The sequence below is a fragment of the Diuraphis noxia genome, unplaced genomic scaffold (genome assembly GCF_037042655.1).
Source record: "Diuraphis noxia isolate RWA-SAM2 unplaced genomic scaffold, SU_Dnox_SAM2 contig0001, whole genome shotgun sequence".
Taxonomy (NCBI): domain Eukaryota; kingdom Metazoa; phylum Arthropoda; class Insecta; order Hemiptera; family Aphididae; genus Diuraphis; species Diuraphis noxia.
Genome location: NW_028301711.1, coordinates 48,554,224 through 48,570,119, shown reverse-complemented (window position 1 = coordinate 48,570,119; position 15,896 = coordinate 48,554,224). Strand labels below are relative to the sequence as shown.

General features: G+C 26.2%; 1 protein-coding gene, 2 long non-coding RNA genes and 1 pseudogene across 4 annotated transcripts; 3 read left to right on the top strand and 1 right to left on the bottom strand.

The window, feature by feature from the left end:
- LOC149060830 (uncharacterized) lies at positions 1-3,338 on the top strand. The gene is made up of 4 exons (XR_016189860.1): positions 1-232; positions 1,275-1,496; positions 2,917-3,044; positions 3,112-3,338. It is a non-coding gene; the product is annotated as an uncharacterized LOC149060830 (long non-coding RNA).
- A 2,220-nt stretch (positions 3,339-5,558) lies between these two features.
- LOC149060829 (nurim homolog) lies at positions 5,559-9,150 on the top strand. Of its 2 annotated transcripts, XM_089217161.1 has the most exons (6): positions 5,559-5,703; positions 5,772-6,061; positions 7,269-7,429; positions 7,519-7,683; positions 8,541-8,674; positions 8,751-9,150. In XM_089217161.1, the coding sequence occupies exons 2-6, from the start codon at positions 5,845-5,847 to the stop codon at positions 8,905-8,907; spliced, it is 834 nt and encodes a 277-aa protein (XP_089073287.1). In that variant the 5' UTR covers positions 5,559-5,703; positions 5,772-5,844; the 3' UTR covers positions 8,908-9,150. The 2 variants fall into 2 exon arrangements, with proteins under 2 accessions (XP_089073287.1, XP_089073288.1); XM_089217162.1 differs by lacking the exon at positions 5,559-5,703 and having other exon boundaries at positions 5,735-6,055.
- A 3,417-nt stretch (positions 9,151-12,567) lies between these two features.
- LOC149060827 (uncharacterized) lies at positions 12,568-15,146 on the top strand. The gene is made up of 4 exons (XR_016189684.1): positions 12,568-12,792; positions 12,856-12,987; positions 14,869-14,946; positions 15,024-15,146. It is a non-coding gene; the product is annotated as an uncharacterized LOC149060827 (long non-coding RNA).
- LOC149060828 (uncharacterized) lies at positions 13,262-14,457 on the bottom strand (annotated as a pseudogene).
- Positions 15,147-15,896: the final 750 nt, after the last annotated feature.

Genomic DNA, 15,896 nt, shown 5'->3' with positions numbered 1-15,896 from the left:
CCTCACACATGAACATTGAACATTATTATTTATTCGTTTCTCTGATCAGTTTAATATATTTCTCAAATTTTAATTAAATTGCTACGTTGGCACTTTGGCTACATCAAACTATCAACATTCGAAAGGAAAGTCTATATCACTTAAAAATACCAGCTTGTACTCGTTTGAAGTCCACGTATTGGTAGAGAAGAACCATGGCCTGGAAGTGATCAGATAATCAACATACCTAACTGTACGTATTGAGTGAATGAATAACCTAGGGCACGGACCGGACACTTTTTCTAGTAAATAAGCTGTTTAAAAAAAAAAAAATCATGATTTTTGAAGAGCAACAATGGTTGATAAAAATACATACCATAGTACATAAAACGATTAATATATTTTACTAAGCAATTTCATTAGAAATTGGTAGGTATTAAAAACATTTAATACCGTTAAATTTATAAAAACTTAGTTTCATTTATACATTATTATTATTATTAAATCTGTAGAATAATGTATAGTTTTCAACTTCAAACATGTGTCTAAGCTGATATCAGTTTATCCCTGAGCTATTCAGTTGGCTAATATTTGCTTCTTAATTTATTTTTAATAAAGTTCATATTAGAAAATGTTTGAAAATAAAAATAAAGCATCTAAAAGAAATTATACCTGTAATATAAAAAAATTACCAAATTTCAATTTGTATTTTATGAGTTAAAGATATTGATGCATTTTCCAAAGAGCAACAGATGAGCCAGCCGCAGGTATCTGACCTCCTGCCTAGGGTGACAGCACTTTTTTAAATATAAATTCCATTGGCATAATTTTTTGAACTGTAAAACAACCACACACTCCACCAATATTATCTTTCAGCCAATTTCATTTAAAAATTTGGTTTTGATTATCCTTAAACATTTCATTTTCCAATTTAAGGCCAACATTATTATTAACACAACGAGTTCTGTCTTATTGTTTAAATGTTTGATTCTTGATTATTATCGTATAAAACTGTAAGTATATATTATTATGATAGTAATAGACCAATACATTTTCAATAACATTGTATGGTTGACGCTCTGTGTCCATAAATTGTGTGAAGTGTAATACTCTAAATACTAAATTTTCCTAACTGTAACTAGCCTTGTGAAATTTAGTTTTTATATTTTATTCTTTTCTTTTTATTGTAGGTATATATGTATATTATTATTATTATATTTATATTTTGTCATGTATGTGCATTCAGATTTGAATTTGATCTTTTGAAATATTATTGAACTTTGTTTTTTTTATAGGTTAAAAAATGAATTGGTGGTATTTACATGTCATAAATTCAACCCAAACTCGACTGATGTGGCTTAATTAAACTACCAGTTCTGGGATATGAAACACTGAAACAGGTTTACGAAATCAGGTCACTTTTCTGATCTTTAGTAACTTGCCTGCGGCGTCTGTACCAGTGATGGCAACAATGCCAGTAGCTTGTTCAATGGCCATCATGATCACAGCATACACTGGTAACATAATCTAATTATTTGCATTTTTATAGTTTTTTTTAACAATTCTTAAATTAACCAATTTAGCAAGGTTATTAGAAACTAATTTATAAGGGAACTTTTATTTATTTTTGTCTATTGCCCTTATATCAACATAAAAAAACTGTATGATTTATTGTTTGAAAATTGTTAAAATTCATGTTGTATTTGTGGAGTTGAGTTGTCTACCAGTGAGAGGGCCGGTTTCTGATACAGCTAGGGTGGTGGGTGGAAGCTAAGCGTTAGTGTTGTTTTGACGTGCGAGTGTTCCATTAGTCGTTTGTTGTTGTTGATTGTTTAAGTTTGTATTTTGTTATTTGTGCATCAATAAATAGTTGATTCGTTACTAGTGTACTGTTGGTTATTCAAGTGTATATTTTGGTGCCCAATCCTACATATATATATTTTCTTTTTCATTTTAATATTTCATAGAAGTTAACTGATTGAAGTAAAAATAAAATATGTAATAAATTGAAAACTAGTAAGTAATAGCGTATTATGGCTACTATGAAGTGATTTATGTCTAAAATGTTTTTAAGACTAGATTAAATTTCATTTAAAACACAAAAATTATGTAAATATGTAAATAAAAAAACTGTATTCTACGTCATTATTGTTACATCTTATTATATAACAATTCAGTACTGTAGGCAGATGTTATAACTAAAATAACATTTTACATACCTTAAGAGGACATTACACAACCATTTGTTGGCTCCGTCTTACAAGTGCATAATATTTTAGCAAATTTAGCTTAGCATATCACGTTTAGCTCCATTAGTTTAAAAATTAGAGTAAATTGATCTATTATGAAACTTGATGTTAAGAAAATTATATGAGGTTATTTTTACAATAGTTCAATTTTGTAGCAAGTTATGCATATAATATACAAAATGTAAATTAAAAATGCTCATAACTCACTTAAAAACTAAGTTATCTTAATAAACCCATATACAAACACAGATAATGTTCTTCCCATCAAGTTTCATAATAGGTAAATTTACTCTAATTTTTAAACTAACGGAATTAAATTGATCTGCTAAGTGTAAATTTGTTTATTACAACAGTTACTAACAGTTGAAAGACGGAGACAACAATTATGTGTGTAGTGTTCTCTAAAGAGTTTTAATATTTTTATACATTTATTTTTTTACATTTGACTTGATATTTTTTACATACTCAATATTTTTTTTACATATTATTACTTTCTATAGTAGTTAATTTTTCAATCCAAGTTTGTAAGATTCAAAAATTTAATTCATCATTCTTCTTTAAATTCTAAATCTAAAATCAATCTATTTCTACCAAATACTTAAATGTATTATGTAATAACAACAATTATAACATCAAAAAAGAATTTTTACTAAACTTATGAAACAAATTATATTCCTTTATATTTCAGGTATTTAATTGTCGTTCATTACAATCCACGAAAGAGAGGTATTTAAAATATATTAGAAATGATTTAAGCTCAGAAAACCGTAATTTTTCATTTCTCAATCCAAAGAAATTTAAAATATTATGAAAAGGGTAAGTACCTATTTAATTTTTATACATAATATACATGTACATTTATTTTTATCGATTTATATTTTAGTTTAAATAATGGAAAAAAGAAAAATTTCAATAAAGAACTAAGAAGCATTCAAATTCAGATTCAATTATGCACAATTGTAGAATTGGTCAATTACAACAGCAGTTCCAAATTAAATTCATTAGCAACAAAATACATAAGCATAATATCATATGGTATAATTGTATAAGTCAGAATTTTTATTGTTAAACATTAAGAAAATTTAATAATGATTGTTTTTAATTAGTAAATAAGGCAATGTTCTGAGTGTGTTTATGTTGATATATTTTTTTTTTTGTCAAAAGGATCAATATTTTTTCAGTTATATTATTTATAACCTATTTATTCCATGCAATTTTTTGAAAACAATTTTTGCATTTTTAAATTAATATTTTACCTTAACATTTTAAATTCTTAATATTTAACATTTATAAATCTTATCTTAAAGAGTTAGGTCTCAGAAATTCAATTTATAAAAAAGTGGAAAATTTGTTTTCAAGTTAACTTTGTGTTGAATTCAAGTATATTACCAGAAGTTTTATTTGATGATAACAAAAGTCAGGACCATTTTCAATTTTTCATAAGATATTTTAGGTATATTTTGGTAAAAAAGAGGATTGAATCTTATATATATTAATTATTAACATTATTTACGCTTTATTTTGGTTATTATATTTGTTAGTTATTATGCTTATCATATTTTAAATATTCGATGTGTTATAATTGAGTATAAATAGTACTACTATGATACTATAGTTCTGTCTATATTCTATACTAAATGGTATTATAAATATATTTTAGGAAGTTGTAGGAGTTGCATATTTAATATTCTTGCTCTCGTATTTTAAGTTTTAACTCCTATCATTTCTGAGCCCTAGTCGTGAATTTCTAAAAAGCTATATAATAAAATACATTATTTATGTACAATAATTTAGTATCTTAATAGTTTATGAATTATGATTAGTGTGTTGACATTATGGTTTTTGAGTATGGCAGAACAGTGGCATATAAGTGCAATTTTAGAGTGCAATTTTTTTAAATGTATATGTACCAACTCATGTGAAATAAATAAATAATTTAAAATCTAATTTTCACTAGAACAAAAAAAAATAAAGATAAATCAATTAATATACACAATATATTGAGAATAATAGAGTCTTTTATATTATTATGTTAAATAACAAATCAACCATGATCTATATGAGAATTTCCTTAATAGTTAATTAATGACTAAATTGAAAATATTTGGGCGTATCTGCTACAAAATTTACATTGGAAATTTAGAGTCTCCTGTAGGAATTACAATTGAGTACTTATTATATTACTTAGAATTTAAAGGGTTTAATATACTTATGTAATTATTTAAATTTGTTTCATGTAAATTAATATATAGTGGTCCTTGCCTCACATAACCCATGTACCATACTAACTAACCTTAACCCTTAAAAAATGCTAATGGCCATAGTTGATTGTTGCTTAAAGTAAAAAAATATTATAGCTTATATTTTGTTTTTATAATTACTATGGAATTTAGAACTAATTATAAAACTTTATGGCTCTAACATTATCAGTATTTGAACATTGGTTTTTTAGAATATTTTAATTTCCAAAGAAGTTATGTAAAATATTACGATTTAAAAGTTCTTATAACTCAATAACTCACAGATTAATATATGCTCAACATACATTTACGTGCGTGAGGGTGTGTTAATTTACTTTTTGTGTATTTGGGTAGTATTGTGAAAACTTGTTCATTTTTGAAATTTATATTTTTAATTTAATTACATACACCTTAACCTGTGTGTACTATGTATGATGTATATACTTGTATATACATATATATATATATTATTTTTATTAATTTATTATAAACTAAATTGGATTATCATAAAAGAGACCATACTATTTTAAACAAGACTTGTGGTGAATGATGACCCTAACTATATATACGTTTCGGACGGTTCTACTGCAAGGAGGATTAATAGGTTATCCATTTACCTTGGGTTTTCAGTTTTATCAATACTAATTACCAATTACCATAATTATGTATAAAAATACTATTTTTATAAATCTGTGAACAGATAATAGCTTTGTTCTTTCGGTTCTTTGGCAATACCTACTCAAGGTTTATTCTTTCAAAGAGAGGCCGATGGGAGTGTAGACACTGTAGACACTTGATAAATGCACTTTCTTCTGTGGTAATACCATAGATCTTAAATACTACTCAAGACTCAACCAAAATTTAAGATAATAAGTAATAAGATTAATATTATATTCTGTGATTATTTGGCAGTCCAAAAATAGTACTTGTTAACTGCAGATAATAATTGATTTTAAATTTGTACTAATATGATACAAACAAGTACATATTAATTGTGTTTAAAAGTTAATTATCAACACTCGAAATCGTTATTGTTGCAAACCTGCTTAACTATTTATTGGTAATTATCTTTACTAACGTCATATTCTGAACCGTTGTAAGTTTGTAACGACTAACGAACGACAGTAGTCCAGCTGGTGTCCGGTAGTCCACCTACAACTAGCTACAACAACTATTCTACTAATAATAAGTGATAAAAATATTAAAAATTGTTTTTCGACATTGATAAACATTAGGTACTTAATAGTTAATAACACAATACTCAAATATTTTACTATTGCTAATAGATCTCGATATTATACAGGACGTGCTGCACTACTACGTAATATAACGATGTGTGCAATTAATATATCATTTTAGTTCTTCAACAAGTTCAGATGGTTCGTGTTTGGCGGACGACGATGGATATGGGTAATACGACAGTTTTCCGAGGACGCGGTAGCAATGGTAGCATCTGTTGTATATCGATAGCTATGATCTCCGTGATCACCGGCATTTACGTTACTATTGTGTCCGTCTTGCGTTTCGGCCTTTTCCTCGTCGGTTTCAACACTGCGCTGCCATCCGATAATGATTTATTACCATCCGGTTCAAGTAAGTCGGAAGTTGGGGTTGTTGGTGTGTGTTACGAACCTGCAGTATTCTTAATTTTTAATTGTTATCTATTGGTATAGCATTCCAGGGAGAGATCTGGAGAATGAAATATAATAGACAATTATAGACAAATGAAGTTGCCCCTTGTAAATTATAATATGTGTTAATTTAATTAACTGTTTACTAAATACATATTTAAGCTAGCCAGTTATAGGTCAAAGTACCTAAGAGTATATATTATATCCATTGAATTAAATTTTAAAATATTAAGTCTCCTGACTTCAGCTAATTAATATTTAATGTTCATCTATATGATTGTAATTATATTTTTATGTTATTGCTGATGGACTCATTATAAACTCTTAGAATTTTAAACAGTATTAGTAACATAAATATAATACAATAAAGTCAACACATATAACACAATAAAAATCACAAAATATTTATATAAGATTTATTATCAGTAGTAAAGTACTATAATAACCAAACACTTAATAATAATATCTAATAAACAATGCACCTACTGCCACTAGTAATTAAAATTATCCACCACAGAAACTATATACTTGGTGTAAGTAGTAAAACAGGAGAATAAGTCAATAATGTTTATTTTTAAGTTACACAATTCAATCAGTTGTGAATAAATGTGTATCTTTAAAATAATATTTCTATTAAAAATTCCTTTTGTAGGTTATACTCGTATAATTATATCAATTAAAAATTTAAGAATTTACAAGTCCATTAATTATTATTAATACTTCATATATTTATAATCTTGATTTAGATAAATTATTCACAACATTGTCTTTTGGTAGGTGTTATAAAAAATAATGTTTTTATCATGAGAGCATCATGATTCATGTTTCATCACCTAATTTAAATGTTCGAGATATTTTTATTGTGGTTTTATTTATATTCAATTTTTATACCAAATATTGTCAAAATTTGAATTTTAAATGCTTCACGATTTGCGCCTAATATATATATATATATTCAGTTTTCAATATCGTTTTTTGTTCATTATTATTTTTGTTTTGTAAATATGTTAATTGACTTTTCAATAAGTTCATATAATAAATTGTAAAAAAAGATTGTAATTCTTATAAACCTACCTATTAATTATTATAGTACATTTTGTATGCTATTTATATGTGGATGTATATTATGATTTATGACTAACTATATTTTAAAAACCCAATTGTTTTAGGTATTTATTTTAGGATAATTGTGAACTGGACAATCGCAACTTGTTATTTATATTTACCTTCAATAGTTGGGGTTGTCATTAAACGTATTGGCAACTCATGTGGATTGCCTGATTGTTATTTCAAATTTACTAAAATTGTCTTGCTTTCAACTATTTTAAACGTAAAAACTAGTTACTAATTAACAATTTTTTTTCTTTTTTGTACAATAATTCGGTATCATGTAATTAGGTATAAACATATTTTTGTTAGGGAGTTATTGGCTTTTGGCAAGAAATTCCCGAGATATGCTTGTGGAATCTGAACATAATAAATTATGCTGAAATTATTTTCTTTTATTTGCATTGTTCCATGTGGATTATATTATTTATGATTGTGTTAGCAATTGATATTACCGAGATAATAGGACTCAACCCGGTAAAGTAAAATAAATGAATTTATTATATTTAAATTAAATTAGATGGATTAATTTCAATTTATCATTTTAAAATTATTTGAATAAACACTAAAAAATGTTTTCTCTAATTTTGATTATCTTTAAAAACTATGTTGTTATCCCGGTTGTTATTTACTCCGTACATAATTCTCGCAGTCATAATTCTCAAGTTGGTGCCTGCCTATTCCTATGCCTGCTTATTTCATAAACTATAAAACATCCATTCAACTTTTAAAACATTTCTATCAATACATTAGATAATTAAAAAAAAACAATTAAGAATTTAAGATGCACAAAATTAGAATATACAAAAATTTGTTAATATAATAATACACTACTTTTTTTTTTATTATTCTGTTGATTATTCAGCTTTCTCACTAGGTATGGTAAATTGTATTGATTAAAATATATGTCTTTCATCATAATGTTCACATACTATTATCTATTTTTTATTCACTATTATCATTATTATTTATTTATGTAACATTATAATGCACAACATTTATAATTATTTTTTTTTATAATTTACATTTTTAAGGGTTTTAAAATTTGCGAAGGGCTCTATTTTCAATTACATAATCTATGTAAAATATGTTAACATGAATTTTATCCCATAAATATTAAATATATTGAAAGAATATTATTTCAAGTTCAAGTAAATAATCAATTATTTACTAATATATTGAAATACGTTTCATACCTATATTAGACAATTTATTTTTCATAATAGGTATTATGCACATTCTAGTATAAGCTTAAATACATAAATGTAGTAAAATATGTAGTACGAATTTTCAATTATTAAATAGTTTTGTAATCGATAAATTTTTTTCCACAGATTTTTTATTATTATTTGATTAATGAAAATTATTGTTCGTTGAAATCCCGACAATTTGATCGATTATTATCAAATATGGGATTCCCAAGTTCCTCATGTCTTCTAATTATGTTATGGTCTCAAAAATTAATGAGGTACGTTCAGTATTATAGGTACCATATATTATTTATTGGATCACATAATAAGTAATAAGTAAAATAATTTTCACAGTTTTGATAGATTGTTATTGGCTGTAGTTTGGACCATAGGAATATTGTCATGTAATCAAACAGACGATAGAGATATAAATTATGTTGCCAAACAAATTGAGAAAAAAAAGACATGGATGTATTATTCAGAGAGTATAACATTTTCACCATTAAAATAAATTGTATCGTTAATTAGATAATATTTACAGTCCTATACATCTACTATTACATTTAAAGGCCTTATATGTTTTCAATATTGAGTTTTACTCACAATATAACAAATTGTAATTTGTAGGTTTAAGGAAAAAATGCGTATGCGGTGATATTTAAAAATATTTTATGTTATACTGTTGATTTCATATCATCTCATTGGTAGGGAATACAGTGGCTTAATTTATGTCAGAAAAGTATATTATTCAATATCTGAGCAACCAATAATTGTTTTGATTTATTCAGTTAAAAAAAAAATAATTTCTATATTTTTGATTAAATAAAAATTTTATAATTAATTATATAATATTTATTTGTAATACTTTGTTTTGTAATAATTTAAAAATATAAAAATAATCGAATCCACTTTGGTCATAGTTATCTTTCTATGTTATTATTTATATTAACGAATACAAATCGTTGTGGAAACTCGATGTGTCTTGTTTAAAAAAAAAATTAGTACATTTTCCTGTTCGTGTCATTAAAATAATTTAAACTCGTGTTTTTCGTGTATAACAAATTGATTAACTACCTAATAATTAATATATATCATATTACATAATTTGTCTCATGAAGAAGTGACGACCGGTGTTAAATAATCGTATGTCATGAGAAAAAACTTTAAAAATTCATCTATTTATCAGCGAAACTAAACCCACCACACATTTTCTGATGTATCTCCAACATTTTTCAACTTTTTATTTTAAAGCTATTCTTTTTGTGCTATCAAAGTATCAACTAACAATGAGTACCCAGAGTAATACCTACCAATCTCAAGTCTAAGTGGGATATAATACCAGCGTCGTAGGCACCATTTGCCAGGGGCAAAATTATATCAAAGGCGCAATTGAGTGGCATTCTCAATTCAAATATTATAATCTACAAAATTAAAAATAATACCTGTCGGTTTTTTATTTTAAGCGTAATTTAATGAGGGACACAAATTTGGTTTACTGCTAGGGTCGTTTCTGTTTCTTGCTACAATTCTGTATTATACTAGAGTCTATTAGGAAATTTATATTCAATTTAATTTATTAAATATAGGTACTTAGTAGTCTAGGTATCGAACAACATGTATGTGACATAATAATATATCTATTGACTACTATAAGTTATTTTATTACAGACTAATTGCCAATTGGTAACAATTATTTATGATGGTATAATATGTGATGATGGCTGATACAGTATACCAGCGGTTCCCAATTGGTGGTCCGCGGACCCCCAGAGGTCCGCGATTATGTTGTTCTGTAGTGATATTTTTATTTTATTTTAGTGAAATTATTAATTTTGTATAAAATTAAAAATTAAATCATATTGAAAATAAATCGTATAAATTTATTTCTCATTTTCATAATAAAATAAAATTGAAAAGTAAGTATTTACAAGAAAGGGGTCCGCGGACCAATTTAAGTTATAGCTAGGGGTCCGTGGCTTCACACTAATTGGGAACCGCTGCAGTATACTATACCTTGTACCAAATAAGAGCGCACCAAATTTACGTAACAAAACCGGTTTTGCCTGTGGCCGGCCGGTGCGCTCTTATTTGACACGGAGTATAGTATAGTGCTGATATAATACAGTTAAAATTTAACTTTTCTAATTCTAACTAATCTAACTTATTTATAGTAGTTTTTTGTATAGATGACCAATATTTTTGTGATAACATTTATTTATTTTTATTCCTTCGGCTGGCTCAATTTTTTTTTTGTGAAATATTTTACAAGCAGTTTTGTATCGTACCAGCCATCATCAGGAACTTAGTAGACACTTGCAGCTGTAATTCTTTGTAGACGAGCGCCGGTCGCCGCCGCAACGCTGGCATTATGTTGTGCAGCTGCAACGCAACGATGACGTCGTATTCATGCGCCCCTGTTACCCCATTTACCATTTAAAGGTAAAAACTAAAAATCTACGGGACAATAAAGGGTATAACACGATTGAGAATGGTCCTTATCAGCCATACCTTTTTTAATGACACGATTGAGAATGTTTTTACCTGTTAACTTTTGCAACGTTGCCACATTATTAAAAATACAAAATATACAATATATTTAATAGATATCAATTACTATATTTCTTTGAGTTTTTGGTTACAGAATAATAAACTTATGTGAAATTAAATTTGATAAATAAAAATAAACACACACATTATTGTAAAATCAATACATTTATCACTTATTTGTCAGCTTAAGGCATTTTTTAAATATTAAAATCAAAAAAAATATATATTTATTTATAACATATTTTTATTTTTATTTGTCAGTTTAAGATTAAAAATATTGAAAAAAATCAATTCATACCAAAATCATAAATCAAAACAATTATTATAAACAAAAAAAATCAGTAACAGTTCAATACACCAAAAAAAGATGCATCAAAATCCCAGCCCTAAAAATGTTTTCTAAAATTTAAGATAAATGACAATGTCGCTCGAAAAATCATTCTCAATCGTACAGCACCGTAACAACAGTCAACATTGAACGGAAAAAGGTTCTTTCGTTCCTCGGATAGTCCTGTGAGTTGTGCTTTTTTCCCATAAACTATCTTGATGACTGATATAGTGATATGTACGTTCCGCTAGAAATATTTGATTACAGTATTCAAGGGTTCCCAAAAATCTTTTGTTAATCGTCAATTTGTACTCAAGTTGTCAGTTGTCTATCTCAACCCTGAAAATCTATTGCTAACGTCCAATTGTGTGTTAATTAAATTATATTGCTTATCCGATTATCAAATATATATTGTTGTTTGATTAATGTATTTTGTACTTTTCTGACCTATGAAAATATCTATTGCCACTGTTCAATTTCTTTATTTATTACTTATTCAAATTTAAAAAAATCTATTGCTACTGTTAAATTTCTTTTTTTTATAACTAATTCAATTTTCATAAAATCCATTGCTAAAAATCAAAATTAATTCAATATTAATTTACTCATTTAGTTGGTCTGTCATACAGCTCAAGTCTCACGTTTTTCTACCGGTGTGTGTGCGTGACATATTTCGAACTTTTGTAGAACACACTAGTGATGTATGTCGATGATTGAAAAGGGCGCTGTTGCAGTTTAGGGTATACGTCGTCCTACCAAGTTTCAGTTCCGGTCTTATTTTTATTATTGTTTAATGTTTCTAAAAATCACAAGTTTTGATTTATTATTATTATTATTATTTGTGTCATAATGTCCAGGATGCTTATTGCTTACTATTATTATTGTTATTATTATACATATTTTTTGTGTATAATATACCCTTGTCGCACTGCGTCCGTAAGATTAGTTATAATATTATGTTGTATATTAAAGTTTACACTGTGGGTAACCCCTCCCGCTCCCATCCACCACACAAATGCTGTTGCTGACAATCGCAATAATCACAGGATCGGTAACGGCGCAAACAAACCTTTTAATAAATGTTTTTTTTTTTTTTTAATTTCCATCCTGGCGGGTAGAATGGATTAATTTTGAATAATATTTTGAATAAAACTAGGTTTCAATCAATTCTGCGGCTACACTGTTCAATAGTTGTTTAATCATTATATTTTGATAACGGAATTATCGTAATCTATACTCAGTATATTAATCACGAACTAAAATACTATGATAGTATGATCTACATTTTGGTAGGTATTTACTATTTAGCACAGACTTCTATACTAAGTATAGTTATACTATAAGTGGTATTTACTATTTAGTCTTAGTATCTTGGTCCGTGACATTTTAGTGTTTTACAGTCAATTTAACATAAAATTGTTTTTGTAATGATTAGCCGTGATCCGTGCAATTACCTAATTATGGAAGTTCAATCAAGAAAACACACTAGAAATGTAATAAGAATAACACTTAAGAGTTAAGGTAATCTTAAAATCGTAATGGTATTAGTTAACTAGGTAATTGCAATTAATATTTTTTTTATAGAATTATTCAAGAAAGAAAAATTATGTTTTTATTAAATCTCCAAAATTCATATAATTGTGCAAGTTTAATGAATATAATATGTAAGAGGAAAATTAATCTTTTGATTTTTATGTATACTCATAAGGACATAAGGTATATAATATATATGATATTAATGAATATTTCTTAAATTTGTATGTATTTTATAAAATCTATAATATCCTTAAGTGGATGTTACCGCACTGTTTGTTTTATCTCTAGCCCAGTCGCAACATACATAAAACATGTTTATCCAGAATCAATTTTTTGTATATTTTTGAGAATATGACCTATTAATTTTTAGATATAATGTCTCAAAATAATTGAAACATAATTTGTTTGTTGAAGGATCATGTCAATGTGTATTAGTTGGACCACAAAAATTTTATTATCCAAATAGTTGGCCATCATATTGGGTATTAAACAGTGAATTAGAAAAAGTAACTGATGCAGTGTCATAATTCTATGTAGTAATGGAAATAACAATAACTAGTTGGTGATAACCAAAAGAATATAATTTTTATGTCTATATTATGTACATATATTATATATATATATTTAGATTGGATGACAAGTGAAATCTGGTTTTCAGAACTTACACGTACAGTATCTAGACAGTTATCTAAGTTAAATATATACCAGTATATTTAAACATTTTAACAGATTTCCACACCGCCTTAGCATTGTATTCAACAAAACTGGAGGTACTGCATTTTGGCGCGGTTTTTTATTGTGGTTTCCTAACCCACAATACAAACAAATATCTCTCATGAAATCAGATTTTTCCAACAATAGATCTTTTAACACCTTTCTAAATATCATTTCCTGGGCTGAATTCTTTATTGAATTTTACGTTGTTAATCTTATTTTTCATCATACACTCTGCATAGTACAACACATAAACTCCACAGTTATAAGTTATAACCATCAGTTAGTTTAGAATAATCAGAAAATAGTTGAAAATTCATCTCAGGCCACGCATTTCCTATCTCCCCGTACACATGATTTTTTTTCAGTTCACATAGTATGGACACAAAATTATGTCTACATTTATTATATTCCATAGTTTCGAATGGGTCAAAGAAATAGAATTGATTATCAAAGTCTGCAAACATAATTACCCAATGATTTCCATTTACATGTAATGGCATTACAAGTAAACTCTCTTTTGGAACAACTATAGTATCCAAATTTTAAATCTTTTTTGAAGGATCATTATTTAAATGACCCGTTACATCACAGCTCAATATTTTTTTATTTTATTTATAAACTCGCAATATGTTTCTCTCATTAATTACACCCAGTGCTATATTAATCACAAAATTACTCAACCACATTTTTTAATATTTTCACGTGTATATATTGATAGTGTGTCAAAGTCACTGAACAATAACTCATGGCATTGAGTTATGTCTTTAACACCATTATAAATGCCAAAAACATTATCCAATTGTCTTCCGTTTACTAAATATACATTAACATTATTATAATAAAATAAATGAGACAAATAAGTAAAACAACAAATTCTTAATGATAATAATAATAATATTGAATTAATCTACAGTTCCACAAGCTAATGACCATTGCTGTTGAAGCCTCAAAAAAAAAAATAATAATAATAATAATATTGTATTTGGTTCTCAGAAAAATTATGTTTTAATTTTTATCATGAATATTGAATAATAAATATTTTCAGTAAATAAAACTTAAATTTTTAATCTCATAAAATATCCATGACATTAATTCTAACTTCGCCAAACATAACATTAATAATAATTAATATATACATTACACTTAATACCTAGGTGTTATATTTAATGATTTTGATTTTATTAATTGAAATAAGCATATTATTAAACATAAGTACTACTTAGCAAACATATATTTTTATATTTTATACTTGTTGTCCGTGAATCTAAACAATAATAAAGGTATTATCATTATGTTAAACTACTAAAAAGGTACTTTTAATTCATTGATTAATCTATGTTTCAGAGCAACAACGATCACTGTTAAGGATAAGGCCTCCCAGGCCAAAAAACAGGAGATTGGGCTGCTTTAGGACCTCATGTTGTAAGTTTCAAATAGATTTTAGTACACAAATACACAACACTGTTGAAAACAGAAATTAATAGTATTTTCTGTTTTAGATGAACCAGAAACAACTGAAAAAAAAGTGTCAAAAAATAGGTAATTATTTAAAAAAAAAATGTTACCTATTTGTAACAAAAACTTGACTTTTTATTATACCTATATGAAACCTAATTTCAAAGAAAATAGGAACAACAATTTAGTTTGGTAAATTACTTGCAAGTGTACCTACACTTATATATTCATTATTAATTTTTATGTAAAAGGTAAATGATTTAACTCTCTAATTGGTTACAATTTTTTTTTAATGAAACATGAATAAATAATTTATTTATAAAGGTAACTGAAATAAATATAATATTATAATATGTTTACAATAAATTATAAAATAATCAAACGATCAAATAATAATTAGCTCCATAAGTAATATATAATGCATATCTTAATGACACTGATTGAATTCTATTTCCTAAAGTCTTAATGATGGTAGGCGTAAGATTGGATAAATCTGTTATGTAACACCAAATTGTGATTTAGAACTTAGTTTTACTCCATATAAACAAACAATTAAAATATTAACTTTAACTTTAACTATGTAAAATAAAATAAACTAAATGATTACACCAATACATTATAAGATATAAATTTAGAATTGATATTTTTGTTTTTTTCTTCTCAAAACTTGGCATCAGCCATATAAAATTTCATATACCTTGATCAATATAATTTTTTGTGATTTCTTAAAATTCTTATGGTTTCTGAAATACATGTGTAAAATGTAAATAATTATTAATTATGTATTATATTAAATGAATACAGCAAGGATACTGTAGGGGAGTCTGGGTACAATTACAACATTTTTGATAATATTATTTATTTCTAAGAAAATACAAACTTTTATGCTCAAATTCTGCACTCATTTGATTAAATAA